Source organism: Dicentrarchus labrax, unplaced genomic scaffold (genome assembly GCF_905237075.1).
Source record: "Dicentrarchus labrax unplaced genomic scaffold, dlabrax2021, whole genome shotgun sequence".
Taxonomy (NCBI): domain Eukaryota; kingdom Metazoa; phylum Chordata; class Actinopteri; family Moronidae; genus Dicentrarchus; species Dicentrarchus labrax.
Genome location: NW_026136894.1, coordinates 5,902 through 28,122, shown reverse-complemented (window position 1 = coordinate 28,122; position 22,221 = coordinate 5,902). Strand labels below are relative to the sequence as shown.

At 39.4% G+C, this 22,221-nt stretch overlaps 1 protein-coding gene and 2 pseudogenes across 1 annotated transcript; all 3 read left to right on the top strand.

The window, feature by feature from the left end:
• Positions 1 to 725: 725 nt before the first annotated feature.
• LOC127360607 (cytochrome P450 2K1-like) lies at positions 726 to 4,868 on the top strand (annotated as a pseudogene).
• Positions 4,869 to 5,406: 538 nt separating this feature from the next.
• Positions 5,407 to 7,494, top strand: LOC127360609 (cytochrome P450 2K6-like). The gene is given in 4 exon segments (XM_051395042.1): positions 5,407 to 5,455; positions 6,717 to 6,803; positions 6,887 to 6,960; positions 6,963 to 7,494. Coding segments are annotated over 4 exon segments (294 nt in total). The 5' UTR covers positions 5,407 to 5,436; the 3' UTR covers positions 7,077 to 7,494.
• Positions 7,495 to 8,179: 685 nt separating this feature from the next.
• Positions 8,180 to 11,601, top strand: LOC127360606 (cytochrome P450 2K1-like; annotated as a pseudogene).
• Positions 11,602 to 22,221: the final 10,620 nt, after the last annotated feature.

Here is a 22,221-nt window from a genome sequence, read left to right as displayed (position 1 = left end):
GATTAGGCCATCTAGTTCCGTATGATATCTGGCTTTAAAAAGGAGTCAACTAAGCCTCTGAAAGACTGTGTTCAGTACACAATTTAAACAACAGCAGGAGGCAAAACTGCACACAACACTTCTGCTTGCTCCCTCCCTCCCGCCAAATGAAAATAATGCATGAGAGACCTGCAAAGGACAGGTACTTCAGGAGGCGTGGGCTTGACACTGACTGGAGTGAGTGACAGGCTGGCAGCAGCAGTGTAGTAGTAGCAAGTGAATAATGTCCGGTGGTGTTTCTTCAGTCGTCAAAAGCAGAAGTCTTAAACGCTACACCAAAATAGAAAAATACTAATAGAAACTAACAAAAACTCCTGTGAATGATGCATCTCGATCTGCATGTATTTAAAAATGAGGGCAGCTGCCCTCAGTGTATGAATGTGCGTGATTGGGTGAATGTGACATGCAGTGTAAAGTGCTTTGAAGACTAGAAAGATGCAATATGAGTGCAGTCCATTTACCATTTACCTTGTCCTCCTATGTTTAGAGATAGAGATAGATATGTATAGGATTGTCACCATATAAACTGTGTGGATCCCAGGAAGAATAGCGACTGTTATACAGAAGCTAAAGCGGATCCTAATAAACAAAAAAAACACACACACCCACGCACAGTTAAATAGTGATAATGATAGTTAAACATTACGCAACAAATGTGGCTAGTTTGTCCCTCCCCCTTGGGCTGTTACATAAGACATCCCTCTTCAGAAAAGTAGTCACCAAGCTGAAGCCTCAGGAATATTCATATATTTTGTTTTTTTAGGTCATGGGGATATTAGATCTTTTTCTCCAGTCCACCACTTATGTCTCCCTGCTGGGGGGTCTGGTGGTCCTGCTTCTCCTCTACCTCATCTCCTTCTCCAGCTTCAGCTCCCGGGCTCACAAGAAAGAACCTCCAGGACCAAAACCACTTCCCCTGCTCGGCAACCTGCTCCAGCTAGACCTCAAGAGACCCTATAACACATTAATGGAGGTGAGGAAGTGACTGGAATGTTTTATGGTAATTTATTTATGCTCTCCAAGCAGCAACACTGTTACAATAATAGTCATATCACATTTTCTGCCTTCACATGTTTTTGTTTTATATGTATAAAAAAAACATAATGACAATATACAACTGTTTTTAGCTTTCTAGGAAATATGGATCACTGTTCACTGTGTATTTTGGACCCCAAAAAGTGGTGGTTCTGGCTGGGTACAAGACAGTGAAGGAGGCACTTGTCACATATGCAGATGACTTTGGTGAAAGAGATCCAATGTTAATAGCAGAAGAAACTAATCACGGCCATGGTAAGGAAAGAATAAAAAGAGATAATAATTTTCCTGTTTAGTTAACTTTCTGCAAAGGTTTATTATTTACCCATTATTAGTCTTTTCATTTAAAAACATATTTAATCTCAGGGGTTTTATGGTCCAATGGTGATTCATGGAAAGAGATGAGGCGCTTTTCTATAACTAACCTCAGAGACTTTGGCATGGGCAAGAGGGCATGTGAGGACAAAATCATTGAGGAATGTCAACACCTCATGGAAGTGTTTAAGAATTTCAAAGGTAAATGTTCTTTTTTTTAAATCAAATGTGTGATTACCTACTTTTGGGATGTAAAAAAAAAATTGCTGGGATTTTCATTTGTTTTTGTTTTTTTTCCATGTTAAAGGAAAAGCCTTTGATACGAGCCAATCAATGAACTATGCAGTCTCTAATATTATCTGCTCCATGGTCTATGGCAGCAGATTTGAATACGATGACCCACAGTTTACAACTATGGTAGATCAAACAAACAAAAGAGTTCAACTTGTGGGGACCCCATCTATACAGGTATCGATCACTATTTTTATGGAGTTTTTAGAGTAGTGACTTTAATATTAAATACATGATAAATACATTGTATTAATTGCACATAGGAAAAAGTTTCAGTTTGGTAAGAACCTTTTTTTTCTTAACAGATGTACAACTGGTTCCCATGGATCTACAAATGGGTTGCTAACAGAAAAGAAGTCCTACAGATCACCGACTTTGTCACCAAACAAAACTTAGAGCTGTTCAGTCGTTTGAAGGAGACCCTCAATCCACAGATGTGTAGAGGCTTTGTGGACGCCTTTCTAGCCAAAAAGCTAAATCTGGAGGTTTGGATGCTTCTATTATCTTATATATCATATATTATTGTTTATATTATTTCTAATTAGGATTTAAAACATCATATTTGAATTGATTTGTTAATGTTGGAGATTTGGTTCTTTGAGAAATTTTATCTGATGGGTCAATTCTTTGTCATTTGCATTTTTTGTGCATTTTGTGGCCACCGTAGTTTCTCCCATGCACTTGGAAAGGGTGGATAAAACAAGTGAGATGCAATCTGAAACTTCACCACAGAGATGCCACTAAATCTTACACGCTGGTCCTTTTTCAATTTTGTCCTGTCACTGCAAATTTGATCAATCATTGAAGCAGCAAGGAAAATGTCTGCACCTGAAATGAAATCAGGGATGAAGAGAATAATTTTCACTACTTCTGGTTTTAGGGAGGATTAAAACATCAACCAAATAATCTAATTTTGCCATAAATTATATCTATACAACCATATATTTAAAAAGAAATTGACAAATGAAAGTTGCTTTCTAACTCTGGCTCAGTGTCAGAAACCAAACTTCGCAAAAACAAAAACAAAAAAACTAGCTGAACGTCTGACTGTGGGACTTCCAGCTCTGGTGTTTCATTTGTGTTTGCCATAGCACTAACTAACTTACACACCGATCAGCTTGCTGTGCTGTGCTATGTACAGCTATAAGTCTGGATCATATTTTTATATCTATATCTGCAGGAGTCTGGGATTACTAACAGTCACTTCCATGATGATAATCTCATGTTGACAGTCCTGAATCTGTTTGCTGCTGGCACTGATACGACAGCAACTACTCTCAGATGGGCACTTCTGCTTATGGCCAAGTATCCAAAAATACAGGGTAAGATATAGATATGCACATCTCACTCACTTAAACACACAATCCAAGCTATATGCTTTACCAACACAAAAATCATCATAATCAGAAAAACATGGTTTTATTGGCCAGACACTATGCAGGCAATGTGGATAAAAGACATAAAGGACAGACTAATTGATGACCAATGAAATTACTGTTCTATCCTCATTCCTCTTTCATCTCCAAGACCAGGTCCAGGAGGAGCTGAGCAGGGTGATAGGAAGTCGTCAGGTGCAGGTCGAGGACAGGAAGAACCTGCCCTTCACTGATGCTGTCATCCATGAGACACAGAGACTGGCCAACATCGTCCCTATGGCAGTGCCACACAGAACCAGCCGAGACATCACTTTCCAGGGTTACTTTATTAAGAAGGTCTGAATTAAATAATTCATATGAAGGATTAAACCCATAAATATTTTAGAAATTACAAAACACATTTACGATTAAAATTACAATAAAGCTAACTTAAAAAGAGTATAGTGTGCATATTTTTTTCACACTTAAACATGTTAACTTAAGGCTGACTTACTTATAAATTTACCATTAACCATGCATTGTGTGCACATTTTGCCCCCTGGTCATTGTTAAGAGGTATCATTTAGTCCTTCATACACATCTTCATATTCAACAATAAATGTGGCAATTAAACAGAATGGAGCAGGGCTCCTTAAAACACTTTTGTGCAGTTTGAAAATAATGCTATTATATGCTAGAATATAGAAAAGCCTTTTAATTTCTGTATCATCAACAGGGGACCACTGTGTATCCTCTCTTGACATCTGTCCTGTATGATGAGAGTGAGTGGGAGAGCCCACACACCTTTAATCCTTCCCACTTCCTGGACAAAGATGGAAAGTTTGTCAAGCGAGATGCCTTCATGCCTTTTTCTGCAGGTTTGTGAGCTCAGCCATCACGTTTTGTTGATGTTCAGTCGTCGGGCAGTTGGCCTGACGTTTTTTCTTTCTTTATTTTCTCTTGCAGGTCGCAGGATATGTCTTGGAGAGAGTCTGGCCAGGATGGAGCTCTTCGTCTTTTTCGCCACTCTCCTGCAGCACTTTCGCTTCACTCCCCGTCCGGAGTTTCAGAAGACCAACTGGATCTGACTCCACGTGTGGGCTTCACTCTCAACCCTTCACCTCATAAACTGTGTGCTGTCCCCTGTATGTGAGGAGGAGGACTTGGACCTGTGTTAGATTTATCTCAGTTTCATGCTAAAGAGTAGAGTGTAATTCGTATAAGTGCTCTTCCAATGCATTGCCACAATAGTGAATATGTTCAAAACCACACACCGAATATATATATATATATATATATTTATATATATAAACTATAAATATATATATATATATAAACTAAAACTAAGCTATATCAGCCTTAAGGTAGTTTAAAGAGGCTCACTGTGTCAGTAGTATCTGTTCTTGCTCTTCCTTCCTTCCCCTGCATACCTATGCATGTGTACTGATTTCACACAAGTGTATGTTTTTATGTGGAATAAAGAGTTGGGAGTGGAACTTAAGGTTTTATGCATGCATGCAACAGAACCAATAAAAAGTTGTGCTATAATTAATTGTAAATTGTAATCCGGGTTTGGAGGGTAACTTTAAAAATGTAATCCGATACAGTTAGTAATTACATGTTAAAAAATGTAGTCAGTTATCTAATCTAAGTATCACAATATTAAAGTAATGTAACTCGATTGCTTTCCGCTACTTCTTGATTAACTCAACACCAAATATGTAAAAAAAAAAAAAAGACAAAGTGAAAGTGAAAATGGAAACTGAAGATTGTAAGCATCAAAAATGTGTCCTAAATAATCCTAATTTTTTACTAAATGTAACTTTAATCTGATTATGTCTATTTTCTGTAACTGTCCTGGATTGCAGTTACTTTTTTTGTATTCTGATTACATGTAATCCGTTACTCCCCAAACCTGGTTGTAGTATGGAAGTTGTCCTCAAACACTCTCCTCCCTCAGGGAGGTCACGGCACTGGGTTAGCTAGTAAACAAAATTATCAGTGATCAAATTCCTTTAACATCAGACAGGATTCAAATGAAATGAGGATTTCTGAAAAGCAGCTGGGTTTCATCCAAACAGATACTGCCCTTTTGCCCAAAGAACCTCTCTGATCTGTGTGTTCAAACTTTTATTTTAATCACATCTGGCTGCAGTTTTGTGGCCTGATTGAAAAGGTTACACTTTATATTGAGGTTCTTGTAAGAATTATTAATTAATAGGTAATAATGGCCTTATAAGATGCTTATTAACAATAATATATGTTAATTAAAGATCACAAACCACTTACAATAAAAGTGTTAACAGTTTAAATTCTGCTCATGTCTTTCCTGTATTTTATGTTATAGAATAGTTTGTTGCGCTGAATTTGAACCCTGACCTTTGCGGTATGGTCTCGGTACATGGGGCACACTCTACCAGGTGAGTTACTCAGGCACCCCATGCTACCTCATACAGCTACTGGGTCTATAGCGAGAACAATGCCCCATAAATACTTAGTAAGAGTTACAGATGTCACTGGTTTTATTTGACGGTATTGCTGCCGCGTTTCCATAGAGATGACGCAGCGGTAAAAGAGGAGACTGCAGTTGATAACTGTAGAATTTAGGTGGCAGCAGAGTACTTGAATCCTGATGACAGGATTTTACTATAAACCCCTTTTCAGTGGTAAAGTGGCACTGTCTGTGTTTCCACTGGTTGAGTCCAGGGGATGTGGAGCTGTGGAATGGGATGCATTTATTTCTATGACTACAAAAGAAAGACTTTTATTTTGGTTGACATTTAACTTTAAAAGCTCTTCTGTAAACTACGTCAAATAAACTAAATGCAAAACATCGTTTTACTGTTTGACATGAAGAAACACAGGGTTGGAGTTAAAATCTGAGCGCTGTGAGTATCTCTAAAATATTGAATCTCAGAGATGTTAGATGAGTAAATAACTGCACTTTCCTTGAGAGAAAGAGAGACTTCACCGTTTACTTACTTCTTGAAGTTACTGCTTTATTACTACTTGCAATAATTGTAGAAAGTCAGTTGCAATAACCTGAAACTGCCCTGTGATATTGCAACAGAGTTTCAATAGCCCGAAACAGCCCCCTCAGCCCCCTCAGCCCAATGAGCCTGAAGGCACCGGCAACAGAAAAGAGAGGGAGCAGCCCTGTGAGCCCAGTTCAACTGTTGGTCAATATTTCTAAAAAGCAGGGACAGATTTAGTAACGATTTATATGAGAAATATATGCAACTAGATTATATTGGAATCTTCTCCCTCTCCCTCTCTCCGTGCTTGCATGCAGCAGTAGGTTTGGTGGTTGGGGTTGCAGATTTGAGCAGAGATGTTTCTCTCTCATGCTTTCTCTCTGGATTAAAATGTTCCTATAGCTTGTAGAAAACATTTTGATGGTTTATTTGATCTTTTCCCTCCCTTCTCTATAGTAATAAAATAAATCAAATATGTATTCAGACCTTTGGGCCGTGTTCTCAGTGTACATTGGAACTTGTTCCAAACACCCACAGAGGCAAACGCAGTAGAAGAGAGAGCTTTCATCGTCACTGCAGTGGCAAAAAAGACAGACTTTTTTACAGCAATGGAGATATTTGATCTTTTTCTCCAGACCTCAAATTCTGTCTCCCTGTTGGGAGCTCTGATAGTCCTGCTGCTCATCTACCTATTCTCCTCTTCCAGCTTCAGCTCCCAGGGTAAAGAGAATGAACCTCCAGGACCAAAACCTACCTTCTCTTTTGTCATCTATCCCTTGTCAAACGCTTGCAGGTTTGTGAACTCAGCCATCACATTTTGTTGATGTTCAGTTTACTCACAGAGGACCTGAAGTTTATCCTTTTCCTAATTTGCAGGTCGCAGAGCTTGTCCTGGAGAGAGTCTGGCCAGGATGGAGCTCTTCATCTTTCTCACCACCCTCATGCAAAAAACTTTCCTTTCACTCCTCCACCTGGAGTGTCAGAGGATGAACTGGACCTGACTCCATGTGTGGGCCTCTCCCTCAACCCTCCACCTCATAGACTGTGTGCCGTATCCTGTATGTGAGAAGGAGGGCTTGAAAATGCTCCTCTCGTGTCACTCAAATTGTCCACTGATGTATAGGCTTTGAGAAAATGTATGCCTAGGTCGAATTCCTGCTTTAAAATGAATCACAACCAAGCAATGGACTTTCATTCTTTCTATTATACTATTCATTCTTTTTATGCTTGCAGATCTTTTTGAATCAGTGATTACATGTCCAGTGATCTGATAAGAGACATTATAGAGACAAAACATGCAATCTTCATTAACTCTATGTTGAAATAATTTAAAACCATTTCATTAAGTGTAACAAAAAATCTTTAAAATACCCTAAATTTCATGCAGTTGCATTATACTGATCCTTCCCATGTTCAAGACTTTAGCTCACTCACTTAATAAATCTATGTAATTTTATAAAAAATAAAATCTATGGTACAAACTGTTCTTTCTGGCAACAACAAGGACACAGATATTTTTACAGCAATGGAGTTTCTTCTCCAGTCCTTCAGTTCTGTCTTCCAATTAGGGGCTCTGGTGGTCTTACCTTGTCTCGACCTCTATGCGTGTGTATCTATTTCTATATTTTAGTTTAATAAGTTCACAATACATACTCAAAACAGAATAAAAAATGCACCACAAAGACAATATGGATGTGTAAGCATGTTGAAGTCCAGCCTACAAATACAGTTGTGAATATCTGACCTGTCCAGGTTAAACTTCAACCACTATTGACAGTTTCGAGTCTTCTCTCCATAAACCACATAAAAGATTAACAATGAATAAGATGACACAGGAGCATGTAGTGACACTGGCCCAGCAGCAAGGATTTCAAATTAGTTTACTGATAATACTTAACTTTGTCAGAAAATTATTTACCACTTAGAGGGGAAAGGTTTACTCCATGAATACCCTTACCACTCTTACTTCTGCCTTTAACCCATCTGGCAACCAAAAAATCTTTAGCTATATTTAATGCAACACTGCAGGGAACTTTCCACGCCTGCAGTACTGTCCACCTGTTGGGAACTTGCATTTCCAATTGCAAACTGATTGCACCATCTGATCAAATTTCAACGAATGCTGACCTAAAAATTACGCAAGAGCAAAGACTCACTAGTGTTGTTTAACGTCAGTGTATAGTTTGAACTTTGGGCTGTGTTCTCATTTTACAGCCACAGAAGCCATTTATCTTTTTTAAAACAGCAACAGAGCCAAACGCAGCAGGTCAGGGAACTTTTCACTGCAGTGGCAACAAACAAATACAGATTTTTTTCCAGTAATGGTGATATTAGATCTTTTTCTCCAGTCTTCCAGTGCTGTGTCAATCTTAGGAGCTCTGGTGTTCCTGCTTCTTGTCTACCTATTCTCCTCTTCCAGCTTCAGCTCCCAGGCAAAAGAGAATGAACCTCCAGGACCAAAACCACTTCCCCTGCTGGGTAACCTGCTGCAGATGGACCTCAAGAGACCCTACAACACATTACTGAAGGTAAGGAGTTTGCTGGAGTAGGTTTTTATTTAGCTTTTGTCTTCTGTCTAGGCAGGTATACTATCAGCAGTTCTATCACGTTGTATACTTTCTCCAGTGTGTGTGTGTGTGTGTGTGTGTGTGTGTGTGTGTGTGTGTGTGTGTGTGTGTGTGTGTTAAGCAAGATAATGTCATGACAGTGTGCCCCTTTTGTTAGCTTTCCAAGAAATATGGGTCAGTGTTCACCATCTATTTGGGACCCAAGAAAGTGGTGGTCCTGGCAGGATACAAGACAGTGAAGGAGGCTCTTGTCAACTACGCTGATGAGTTTGGAGACCGAGATCAAATGCTAATTTTGCATGAATTTATTCAAGGAAATGGTAAGCAAATAAAGAACAAAGCTGTAGTCCAACCATCTCCCTGTTGTGGCTGATGTTAGGCAAATATGTATACACTTTATTCATGTTTTTCAAATCTGTTGAACTACTTCAACTCAGGTATTGTATGGTCTAATGGCGATTCATGGAAAGAGATGAGGCGCTTTGCCTTAACTAACCTGAGAGACTTTGGGATGGGCAAGAAGGCCTGTGAGGACAAAATCATTGAGGAATGTCACCAACTCATTGAAGTGTTTAAGAAGTTCAAAGGTAAATGGCATATTTTATCTAACTATAGCAACAGTTTAAGTACAAAATTATAATTTTTTTTATTGTTTCTTGTTGCAGGAAAAGCTTTTGATACGGCCCGACCAATAAACTATGCAGTCTCTAATATTATCTGCTCAATCACCTATGGCAGCAGATTTGAATATGATGACCCAGAGTTTACATCCCTCGTGGATCGGACAAACAGAATCATGCAACTTTTGGGGACCCCGTCGGTACAGGTATCATTTCTTATGTTTCTGAAGTTTATACCTTCAGCATTGTAATTTAAATATTAAATACAGAAAAGACATTATACAACTTTTCATTATATATTGTTTTAAATATTAATATGTTTATATTTTTGACAGATATACAACTTGTTCCCGTGGCTCTGCAAATGGATTGCCAATCGGAGGGAATACCACAGATTGTTTGCTGCCAACAGGAAACAGAATTTAGAGCTGTTCAGTCGTTTGAAAGAGACCCTCAATCCACAGATGTGCAGAGGCTTTGTGGATGCCTTTCTGGCTCACAAGCAAAATCTAGAGGTTGGGAAACATATAACTTAATCTAAAATGTATATGTTAGTTAATACAGCGAGTGGAACAATGTGACGTTGTTTCCATGTTATGCCGTCCTCGTGTTGCTTCTCCCCAGGTGGTGAAAAAAAGCAAAGACCCAAAAATAATGTGTCATGGAGTCTACAGGCTATTAAGGACAATGAAAGGATCATTGTACACTACTACCTAAATAAAACAATCTCATTCATTCTTGGTGATTCTTTAACAATAATATGACACTGCAAATTTTGGGACCAGGTGAATAACTGTTGATCTTTATATGCAGAAATCTGGGATTACCAACAGTCCCTTCCACAATGAAAATCTTTTGGTGACAGTCCTGAATCTGTTTGTTGCTGGCACTGATACGACAGCAACTACAATCAGATGGGGCCTTCTTTTTATGACCAAATATCCAAAAATGCAGGGTAAGGAGCTGTAAATGTGCTCAGCTTTTATATGTAAACATACATTCCAAGTTACACACTTTACCTACAGAGACTCATTAATGATAACAAACTGAATGCAATGATTTAGGAATTTTCTTAATTTTTGTCATCTATCCTCTTTCATCTCCCAGACCAGGTCCGGGAGGAGCTGAGCAGGGTGATAGGAAGTCGTCAGGTGCAGGTTGAGGACAGGAGGAACCTGCCCTTCACTGATGCTGTCATCCATGAGACACAGAGACTGGCCAACGTCGCCCCGTAGCACTTCCTCACAGAACCAGCCGAGACATCACTTTCCAGGGTTACTTCATTAAGAAGGTCAGACAAAAATCTATTAAAATAAAGCATGAACAAGTTGTTTCAGGGGATTGTTTTATGGTTTAGTATTTATTTTTATTTCCAGGAAGTTCAATATGTGTCTTTTATACAGGGGACCACCGTGTATCCTCTCTTGACATCTGTCCTGTATGATGAGAGTGAGTGGGAGAGCCCACACACCTTTAATCCTTCCCACTTCCTGGACAAAGATGGAAAGTTTGTCAAGCGAGATGCCTTCATGCCTTTTTCTGCAGGTTTGTGAACTCCCTTCTTGTCAGTGTTCAGTTTCCTCACAGATGACCTGAAGCTTTCCCCTTTTCTCTCTTATAGGTCGTAGGATTTGTCCCGGAGAGAGTCTGGCCAGGATGGAGCTCTTCATCTTCTTCGCCACCCTCATGCAAAACTTTTGTTTCACTCCTCCACCTGGAGTATCAGAGGATGAACTGGACCTGACTCCACGTGTGGGCCTCTCCCTCAACCCTTCACCTCATAAACTGTGTGCTGTTTCCTGTATGTGAGAAGGAGGGCTTGAAAATGCTCCTCTCATCTCATTCAAATCGTCCAACATGTATGCTTGTGTTAAATCGCTGCTTTAAAAGGACTCACAACCAAGCAATGGACTTTATTCTTTATGTCCTACTTTGAATCAATGATTACATGTCCAGTGATCTGATTAGAGATATTCTAGAGACAAAACATGCAATCTTCATTAATTGTACCGTATGTTGAAATAATTTAAAACCACACACGCATTACAGTACGTTTTTTTTAAATGTTAGTCTGATTGTGAACCAATTGTGACATGCTTGTAATTGGATTTGGCAAATTAGTTGGGCACAAAGTCCTTATTTGGGCAGGCATTGACCCCCAATGCCCTAGTTGCCGCTGACACCATTCTGGCCACTATGCCACTTACATGTAGCTTTACTATCTTCGCTCTAATCTTTGTCATTAACCTACATCACTCATTATCCTACTATGTATGTGTATATTGTACACACCATTTATGTCTTTACATACATACTTTAAACACTGTATGTCATTCTCATACCTTTCCCTTTGTGTAAACTGTAGAATATATTTACTGATTATTAAACTCTATTATCAACTATATATTATCAACAAGTGCCATTTGCTTTCTTCATTGCACATTCTCTTTCAAATCAAACATCTTAAGATATGATGATATGAGTGGAAAGTATTGTCCTCGCAACTGCATTTGTTCCATATTTGGACTTCTTCTTAGCCATGTCATGTGCTATCCTAAGGACACTTTTAGAAGAGGATGTAATATTATTTTATGGAGTTCCAACTGAATTGTTTCATGGTGATCTTGTCATGTTATCTTTGTACAAAACAGGGACACACTGAGAGAAAAACAGTTCCATAGGGCAGAACTGCAGAACATGAACCTGGAGTCCAATACACACAGATTGCTGCTGCTATTTGAAAAAAACCCAACAAAAACAGAATGCCGCTTTAAAAGAGGTCAGGAATTTGGCTCTCTGTTGACAAATTTCTAAGTTCATATCAGGCCTGATTTCCAGCCCAGCTTAACCTAACCCTTGATTATTTGCACATTTTTGTTAATGTTCATGTTGAATCTTTGGCTAAAAACATCACGACTAGTTACTCAACACCCAGAGACAAATTTTCTCCACCCCTCTGGTTAAAAGAGTTTTAAAGAACTATTTTCAACCCTGTATGAAAATACATGAATTTGATATAAGATGACTTTGTTATAAAAAAACATGATGGATTTCTGTATTATAGGGGACCACAGTGGATCCTCACTTGACATCTGTCCTGTATGGTGAGAGCCAGTACACCTTTAATTCTTCTTGTATAACAAGTATTACTTCAGTTCACAGACATGAATATGAATGTGAAAGAAAGTGAAGCTGAACAAGTAACCCACCATCTTCATCTGTTGAGGTCAGTGTGGGCCCCAGAGCCCTGGCCAGCACTTGTCATGTTAACTATAGGGCTAAAACAAAAATTCTAAATCTGGCCTTAAAAAAAAAAAAACTGAATTGAAAAAGGAAACTCAGTGTCAGTGGTTTTCAGTTTCAACATCTTTCCCCAATTTGGCATGGAGAGGATGATTACATATCTGCATACTGATAAGAAAACGTCACTATTACTGCATTTCCTCATTATGAACTTTCATAAAAACTTTATGACTCTATGTATCTTAAGTGGATTAAATCAAAGCCAGGACTCTGATCTACAAAACTCCAGCTAAGATCACGCTGACCGCAGTAACCCTATGGCATGGCAGCACACCTACTGCAATGGCTTCGCTTCGAGAGTTCCAGGTGAACTTGTGAAAGCCAGCATGTTTATGTTAGTATATTCCCAAAGAAGTATATTAAAAGCATTTGAAAATTACATTTAATAATGTAAAGTATGTTCAGCTCGCTGTAAAGTAAAGTTTATCCATACCAGATATGTTATAGGGATATTATTATATTATTATAGCCTACAGGGCTTGAAATGTGAACTAAAATTAACCACAACTCATGGTATTTTTATTTTATTTTTGAATGATTTACTACTTGTTGGTAGTATTTCCCACCTGCATACTGTCTACATTTTTCCCATAGTCCTGCTGAATAATACAGCCCATCTCTTGACACAGAAATATGTCTTCAATCACACAAAACAAAGCCATGTGGCATAATTTGTACTTAACTTTGTGGATTTCTTGGAGGCCAAAATCATTTGGTTAGAATTTGGTTAGCACTTTGTTGGAATAACCCCGGATAGCAAGAAAACAGCCAGGCAAACAGCCAACTGGTGACAGAGTGTAGTGGCCAGAATCAAACAACCACAAAGTTGATTAGATACAGATTAAAGATCATTTGGACGCTCTGATATTGCTGTGGATGTCAGCCAGCTGAATAGTATATATTTATTTTGAAGGACACTGATAACAGCTGTCCAACATCCTCCAAAACTAATACAGCATCTGTAAGAGTTTAAAAGCACGGTACACAATAATGCCACAATAATTATAGAAATGGTGCATTTTTTTCGGTGTTTTATGATTTTTTATTGTTAAGAGGTTATTTATGTATGTACAGGGTAGTAAAAAGGGTTTTGGGAAGTTTGTGAGCTGCTTGCTCTGGTGAGAGCAGCAGGAAATATGATGAAAGAGCACTGACACAACAGGGAGGAACATCACACTGTCTCTTCCTTCCTTATTTTTTTTTAAAGACATGTTTATTTATAATATAGCACTGTGGACAGAGAGAGTTGGACTCCAGTATGGGAAAGGCCAGAAAAAAGCACAACGGAGTAGATGAGCTAACACACTGCGTCTGGGCACTCATTGTCAAACTGTAAAGTAAAGAAAATTACAGGCTTATTACATTAAATGGCTGGCAAAGTGTTGCTAAATAGCAGTGGTAAAGTCCAGCTGCAGTTACAGTGTATATACCTGGCTTCCATTATTGACATCCTGCAGTGGCTTCTGTCTCCTTTATGTGAGTCACTGACACCCACCTGGAAACTAACACCTGTTCATGTGAGGTCAATGAATATTTTTTGATATTATGAATTGCTGAGGATCACCTGCAGGTTTTATTACTGTGGCAAAATGGATCGTGGGATGTATCCCACTTTAGGGTCTAAGTTTAGGAGATGCTGTAAGCACCTTGAGGAAAAGTAGTGATTCACTTAGATGCTGCAGTCAGCAAAGGATGATATGAAACTGAACAACAGTGACCAGTTACCACTGGTCAATCAGGCTCCTGACTCAACACACAAAACATCTGACCCTTTTCATACAGTTAATTTCACTACAGAAATCAGTACACAGATGGTTAAAAGAAGTGTAGTATCTGAAGGCTTACCTTAAAGCTTATAAAGTTAAATTACATTTTGGTATAAGTTGAAATGATATTTTGTTACCATATGTAGTGTTAGAAGTTCATGAGGTTCAATGACATCATTCTTACTAGGGAATGTTTGGTTAGGGGCCTCTCAATGGCCTCTGAACTCTACTAACCCCATCTCCCCTTTATACCTTACATATTTGGATTGAATCCAGATGTTTCTTTCCATTTTTGGAGTAAACAACAGACCTATATAAACTTATGTTCAATGCAAAATAGACAGAGTTGTTCATTTGGCTGGATGCTCTCCAAGCTCCGCGGTGCTTGTATTGATGCTGAACTTTTTGTAATAAACCTTTAAATACAATCAAGACGGTGTCAGCGGACTTCTCTTCAACACATCTTCACATCATTGCTACTCAATATACAACAAGAATTTGGCGTCACGAACTCCGGACGTGCTGTGACCTGCTGCCTCGCTGACGACTTCAACGTACTGACTCCCGCATCAAAAGCCGGCAAATAGGGTGAGCATTTACTCACAAATTTGGGCGCTGGTTCGTTCGTTGAGGTTGTGTATGTGTGTGCTGTCTGGTTACACCGTGAAGGACCTGGTATGTGTGTGCCATGCTGTGTTGATGTTTGGGGAGAGATTCCGTTCTAAATTGTGTTGCGTTGTAGACAACGCAACAGGGGGGAGTGTGAGTGTAATTAGGGAAGATAGAAAAATAGGAAAATAAGGTAAAGGATAAGGAATAGATGTAGAATAGCCTAATTAGTAACGAGAAGGTGAGCTAAAGAACTATGCAAGATTAATGGAGACTGGGCCCTCAACTCCTTAACGGTAAGACATGTGTAAATTAGACACTGCGTGAAAGTAGGCTTTAAGGAATAGTCAAATTGGATTAAAGGAAAAAGAGAGTGACAACCCTGGGCCCAGGGAAATTAGGCTTGAATAAAATAAGGAAATAAGGAATAAGGAAAAGGATTAGGACGCCGCTGATTTGGACAAAAGCCCTCAAGGAGGCGATTTTAGATGGGCCGCAAATCCTGGAAAGTCACTAGGTGAATTTCAGGTCAGTTCAAGGAACTGGAGGTGTAGAATAAAAATTCAATTGTAAGTTCCCACTCAATACATTTGTTGACGAACGGTGTCTGAAGCAGCCTCTCATTGAATATCTACACCTCAAGGTAGCAAAAATTTAGAAAGGAAAATATAAAGGAAAAAAGGATAAAGGAGCGGCGGAAGCATGCTTTAGGAATAGTATGAATGAATTGATTTAGATGATTAAGAGTTGAATGCTGTTTGTGTTTTTGGGATGGTGTTGAATTTGCTGTGTGTTTTGTGACTTGGCTAGGTATGTTTGCTGCTGGATAACTAGTTTTTGTGTGTGTATGAGAGACAGAGCTTGTGTGTGTATGTGGAGAGTGCTGTCTCTGCTGTGTTCCAGCTGTGTGTGAAAGGCTGTGCAGAGGTTGATATATGTGACTCATGTCATGATAAGATGTTATAGGAGATATATATATATATACCTATATATGAGAACAGGAGGTTTAGTTATTTTTAAGGAAAGATATTCTGTTCATTACTGTTAAAAACGTATGAGCTTCTTTTGAGAAGACGTTTTTGTTAAATAAAAATATATATAAATAAAATGTATGAGCCTTTTTTCGGAAGGACGTTTTTGAGTTTGTTGAGATTCATGAGTCTCTTTCGAGAGAACTTTTCAATTTGTTAAAATCTATGAGTCTCCATTGAGAGAACGTTTTGAAACTTGTTAAAATTCATGAGCCTCTGGAAGGACGTTATGATTCTGTAGAGAAGTGGAGAGATTAGTGAAGAGTGAAAGGGGGGTGCTGTAACTGTTTAGCTTGGGTGCTGCTAACCGCAGCTCTGTCCATTTCGAAGTCATATTGGCAAATGAACTGCGCATGTGTGGAATTTTAGGAATTTAGGACATATAGTCACTCCCATGCCTACATAGAGGTGCTATACCTTGCAGACCCTGAGCTGCAAGGAGGAGGGGTAGATAGAAGCCCAATAAAATGTTTTTTGTTTGTTAGTGGCTGTTGCTTGAATATAAAACTATTCGATTAATATCCATTAAATTTATAAATGAGAGTTATGGTTAAAATTACCTAGTGGGTACATAAAAGGCTAAATTCTTGTCTATTTTCTTTTGTTCTCCTGTGGTGTGAGAGACGAGAAAGAGGAGACGGAGAGAGAGGAGGTGCTGGCTAGTATGTCACAAGGATTGAGGTCTGCTGGCGACAGCGTGTGCAGCTCCTGAATCCAGTCTGATCAAGGCCAGTGCTGTTTTATCCACAAACTCTTTTAACAAACACCTGCATTCTGACATATGTGTGTATACTCATTTATAGTTATTATTGTGGATATACATTTAGTTTGCTTTCACTCATAGGTTATTATAAACACATTTTTTAATTTGGGGTTAATAGAGGACATCCATCTACTTGTGTATGCCTAAAATATTTCATATTGTGGTTATTTAACAAGAGACTTGGCAACGGACTGATCAATAAAGTATTTGATTACTTAATGAAGTATGATTACTTAGTTTAAATACTGTTGAGAGTTGCACATTGGAGTTTTTGTCTGTGCATGGTTGTTTTGATTAGAGTTGCGCTGGAGATTCAGTATTGGAGGATATTTGTTCACCTTTTTGACTGTTTGCTTAATATGATATGTGGGTTTTGATGTTGTAGTTTTGCTAATTAACAAGTCTTTTGATTACTCTGAAGTTGACGAATTTCTTTCAGTTTTCTTTATTGGATGTGGTAAAATTGTGGCCTATCAATAATTTGGTAGAATTTAATAAATAAATACAAATAAACAAATAAATTAGAAGAAAAAAAAAAAAAAGAGAGAGGGAAAGATAAGCTAAATAGCTTTAAGTATTCTTAGTTTAATAATTAGTTTAAGCTAATAATAATAATAAATTACAATAAGGGAATATAAAAAGTTGATACAATGTTGAAAAAGGACATTAAAATTCCAAAAGTAATTACTCCTGTTGATATGGTACAAAAGAATAATCCTCTAGTTAATGGAATCACAAAGTTATCGGGAAAATGGCATAAGCGTTGGCCTGACATTGAACAACCATGGCCAGTGGAAGGGACTCTCAACCCGGATGTAATTAAAATAATGCAAGTGCTTGTGTCCACGTATAAGGCAGATCAAAAAAGGGGAAAAAAGGGGAACAACGTAAAGAAAAGAGACAAATAGAGCTTGGTATTCTCAAGTTGTTTGAAAATGAGGGACAGAAACTGATAAAAGCTGCAAAAGATAATAGAGATAGAGGTGCAGAAAAAATGGTAAAAGATGCGAAAGTAACAGAAAAACTAATGGCGGAAATCAATATACCTTTTTCACATACGGATCCAGCAAAGAAACCCCCACCTTATGAAGAGGAGTTGAAGTTTAAGGACATTTATCCTCAACTTCCAGTGATCAGTCAGGAGGGCGATTACTGCATCAGAGATGAAGATGACCGAATAATAGAAATAGGACAAGCGGAAACAACTATAAAGATGAATCCAAGCTCTTAAAGTACGAAGACAATGACACGCCTGGAAACCAAGGGTAGACTGAGGACTAGGAAGATGGAATTTGAAGATGATGATGATGAAAGTGATTCAGAGGAGATCATGGGTGGATATGACCCTGTGGTCAGACGGAAGCTGGCCAGAGCGGAAAGAAGAGGTGATGAAAGATGGAAGAAAAAGGACACAGGAGATTATATCTCTGATGAAAGTGAAAATGGAGACAGCGATGGAGATTGGGAAAGTAAAGGAGCTACAGGCTCGAGAGGATTTTATCCTGCGACGTCTAGCACCAGAATAGAAGAGGTTGAAAGAGGTATAGATCGATGCTTTTCGTACTTGAATAAGTCACATAAACCAGAAGACACAAGAGAATTGGAAGACCAGTTAGAGAAGCTGAAGATGCAGAGGGAAAAGTTGCGGAAAAAAGAGTCCCAAAAATTGGAGAGGAGATATACCTTGCGTCCAAGAAAAGGGAAGACACTTGAGAAGATGTTTCCAGTGATCATCAGAGGACAGAATTTGGAGTACAAGCCTTGGCAGAGTACAGATATGTCAGATATACTTGAGAAGTTGCCTACTCTTCAAGATGGAGCACATCCTTGGATTTCAAAGTTGGAAGAAATTACGGTGGGAACACAGTCTGCCATAGGAGACATTAAGAGACTTTTGGCTAATCTCCTTGGGGTTCCGGCTATGGAAGAAATTCTACAGAAAGCTGGACTTAATCGATATGTGGGGACTGCTGTGAATGATCCTGAGTTGTTTGCTGCAAGTAGAGGTCGAATGTGGAGAGCGCTGAGAGAGACGTTTCCAACAAATGTGCATCCTGACAACATTTTTATTGAGGCACTGGGACAGGAAGAAAATCCGAGAGCTTATGTGTCGAGAGTTCATCAGGTGTGGAGAAATGTTACCGGAAATGACCCGGATTTGAGTCAAATGGAGCAGTCAATTTTGCGAGCCAAACTGCAGAAGGGGCTGCCCTTACCAGTAAGGAGCAAACTGGCAGAGGTAGTTGGACTTGGAAGCATGGCAAAAGGTGTCTATACAGATCATATAGCCCATCAAGTGGAGCTATATAGGAAAAAGGAACATGACCAGAAAGAGCAGGATCAAGAGACCCTCAGAAAACTCAATCAAATACAACTGGTGGATAATAAGAAGAAGGAGAAGAAGCAGGCCCTGGTTATGCAGAATCAGTTTCCATCAAATCAACAATCACCACCACAACTGCAGCCGAACCAGGTCCAATCCCAATTGTCCCAGCCACCACTAGTGGTTCCAGTTGTTTCATACCCACAGCCAGTTTCTGGACAAACACAGATTTGGAGAGGAAGAGGACGAGGAAATTTAGGAAGAGGAAGAGGAGGAAGATTTAATCCATACTTTCAGCAATCTCCAGAAGTATGTTATAATTGTGGACAGGTTGGTCACTTTGCCCGTGAGTGCAACAAGCCAGGAGGAAATTTTGGAGGAAATTTCAGAGGAAACTCCAGAGGAAATTTTAGAGGAGGATTCAGGGGCCAGTCGGGATCATTCGGAGGTCCGGTGAACCCCTATAGGGGCCAGGAGACAGGATTCTAGAGGTGCCCAGAAGATCCGAAAGGGGGGTGTCAGCTGGTAGTATCAGGGCCGGAGAGAGATCCAACAATTGAGGTGAAAGTAAACAACCGACCATTGGAAGTGATGGCGGATAGTGGAGCTGCTTTCACCTGTATTCGGCCTGAAGATGCTATACATCTCCCCATGTCTAATCAATTGATTCGGACAATCGGGTTTGAGGGAGTGAAACAGCTGATTCCTCTCACGGAACCAATTGAGCTCTGCTATAAAAACCAGAAGACTACAATACCCATATTGGTATCAGAACATACACCTATGGCATTGTTGGGAAGAGATGCTTTGTGTAGATTGAATTGTACAATAAAGTGTACACCAGACGGCTGTCTGGTGGAAGTGCCAAAAGATATGGTTTACCAATTATTGATGACAGAGACTGAAGCTTCTTCAGTATTTTGGATTGGAAATCTCAGTGCAGATTTTCTGGAGCCAACTAAGTTGTGGGAGAAATTTATAGTGGCAAACATGCCTGATGCGAAGCTTCCGGAATATCCATCTCATTGTACGCTCAAGTATTTCAAGAATGCTGCCCAATCGAATTCAGAGGAATGGTTGAGTCATCAACCAAAGCAAGTTCAGCTTAGTTCATGCTGCATAATTTTGGGACCACAAGGAGCAGCTATGAAGATAAACACAGACGACTATCTGAATAAAGAATTTTGTATTGAGAAGAGTGTGCCACATGTAACCTTATTGGTGTCTGAAGAATATGAGCAGAAGCATATAGGAGAAATGATGGCAGAAGCAGAGGAAGCTGTTTTTGTACCGGTGAAAGAGAATCTTGCGATTTGGGGGAGTGAAGATCAGCGATTTATTAAGATTATGATTTCGGCTCAAGGACAAGGACAGCCGCAAGCTGTATGGATGCCACATGAATCAATTTGTAGTGCCAAGATGGATTCAGATTCTATGAAAGAGGAAATGCTGCGACAAGTTCCAGAATGTTTGTGGTCTCAACACAGTACTGATATTGGACTTGTGAAGTCAGCCCAACCAGTGAAAGTTGAACTTCGACCAGGAGCTAGATCTCCTTGGAAGAATCAGTATCCATTGAAAGATGAAGCAATCCAAGGGATCGAACCACAAATTGAAGGACTTTGAAAGCAGGTGTTTTGAAGATAACGCAAAATCCTCAGAGTAACACACCTTTGCTGCCTGTGAAGAAGCCAGATGAGACTTATCGTATGGTACATGATTTGAGAGCAGTGAATGAAGTGGTAACTGATTTTCCAGCAGAAGTGCCGGATCCGCATACCTTGTTAGCTCAAATTCCTCCTGATGCGACACATTTCACAGTGTTAGATTTGTGTGGTGCATTTTTAGTGTTCCACTTAGTGTAGAAAGTCAGGGTTTATTTGGGTTCACATATAAGGGACAGTCCTATGAGTACAGGCGATTGCCACAAGGATTCAAACATAGTCCTCACATTTTCAATAAAGTATTGAAGGATGATTTGGCAGGGATAGATCAGATATTACAAAGCACTGTTGTTCAATATGTAGATGACATCATCATTTGTTCACCAGATGAGGAAACATGTCATAAGGACTCAATTAAATTGCTACAGATACTGGCAGAGAAGGGGCATAAGGCCTCTCAGAAGAAGTTGCAATATTGCCAGGAGAAGGTCGTTTATTTGGGTCAGACAATAATGCATGGACACAGAAGCATTTCTGATAGCCAATTGGAGGCTATTCGCAAGGCTCCAAAGCCTAGAACTGTCAGAGAGATGATGACATTTCTTGGTATTGCTGGTTATTCGTCAGCTTGGGTTGAGAATTATGCTAGTTTAACGGGGCCTTTGAGAGCTATGATTAAGGATACTGGGAATGGTCAACTTCATTGTAATCTTTCCTGGACACAAGAAGGCCATGTAGCATTTGAAACGATCAAACAGAGGTTACAAGAGGCACCAGCGCTAGCACTTCCAGACTACTCTAAGAACTTCTTGTTATATGTGTCTACTTCTACCGGAGGTAAATATGCGTGTGCAGTACTTTGTCAGCCAACAGGTACGGGGACAAGTCCTCAACCTATTTCATACTACTCTACTGCTTATTCAGAAGTAGAACTGGGGCTACCCCTGTGCTACAGAGCGATGGTGGGAGTTTCTTTAATGTATGATAAAGCATCATCTGTCACGATGGGTTATCCAGTAACAATTCTTACCCATCATAGTCTAAGAAATCTCTTGAACTATGGCAAATATACATTGACTATGCCTAGGCTTAGAGACTATCATAGGCTCTTAGAGCAGGAAGATGTTACCCTAGCAAGATGTGCTACGGTGAATCCAGCTGAGAATTTGCCAACCCCAGAGGATGGGAGCCACATGATTGTGTTCAAGAAGCAGAGAAATACTCAAGGCTTAGATCAGATTTGCAAGCCCTCCCATTGCGTGAGGCAGACCTGGAGTATTGGACTGATGGATCTTGTTATCGTGTGGGAGATAAATTGTGTGCTGGCTATGCAGTAGTAAAAGCCCAAGGAACTGGATTTGTTGTTGAGAAGGCTGAAGTAATACCACAGCCTGCATCTGCACAACTTGCTGAACTTGTGGGGCTAACTGAAGCGTGTTTGTTGGCGGAAGGAAAGCGAGTGACGATATATACTGATTCCGCATATGCACATAATGTGTGTCATTTGTTTGGATCAGTGTGGAAAGGTCGAGGGTTTAAGAAAACGGATGGTTCTCCGATACAAC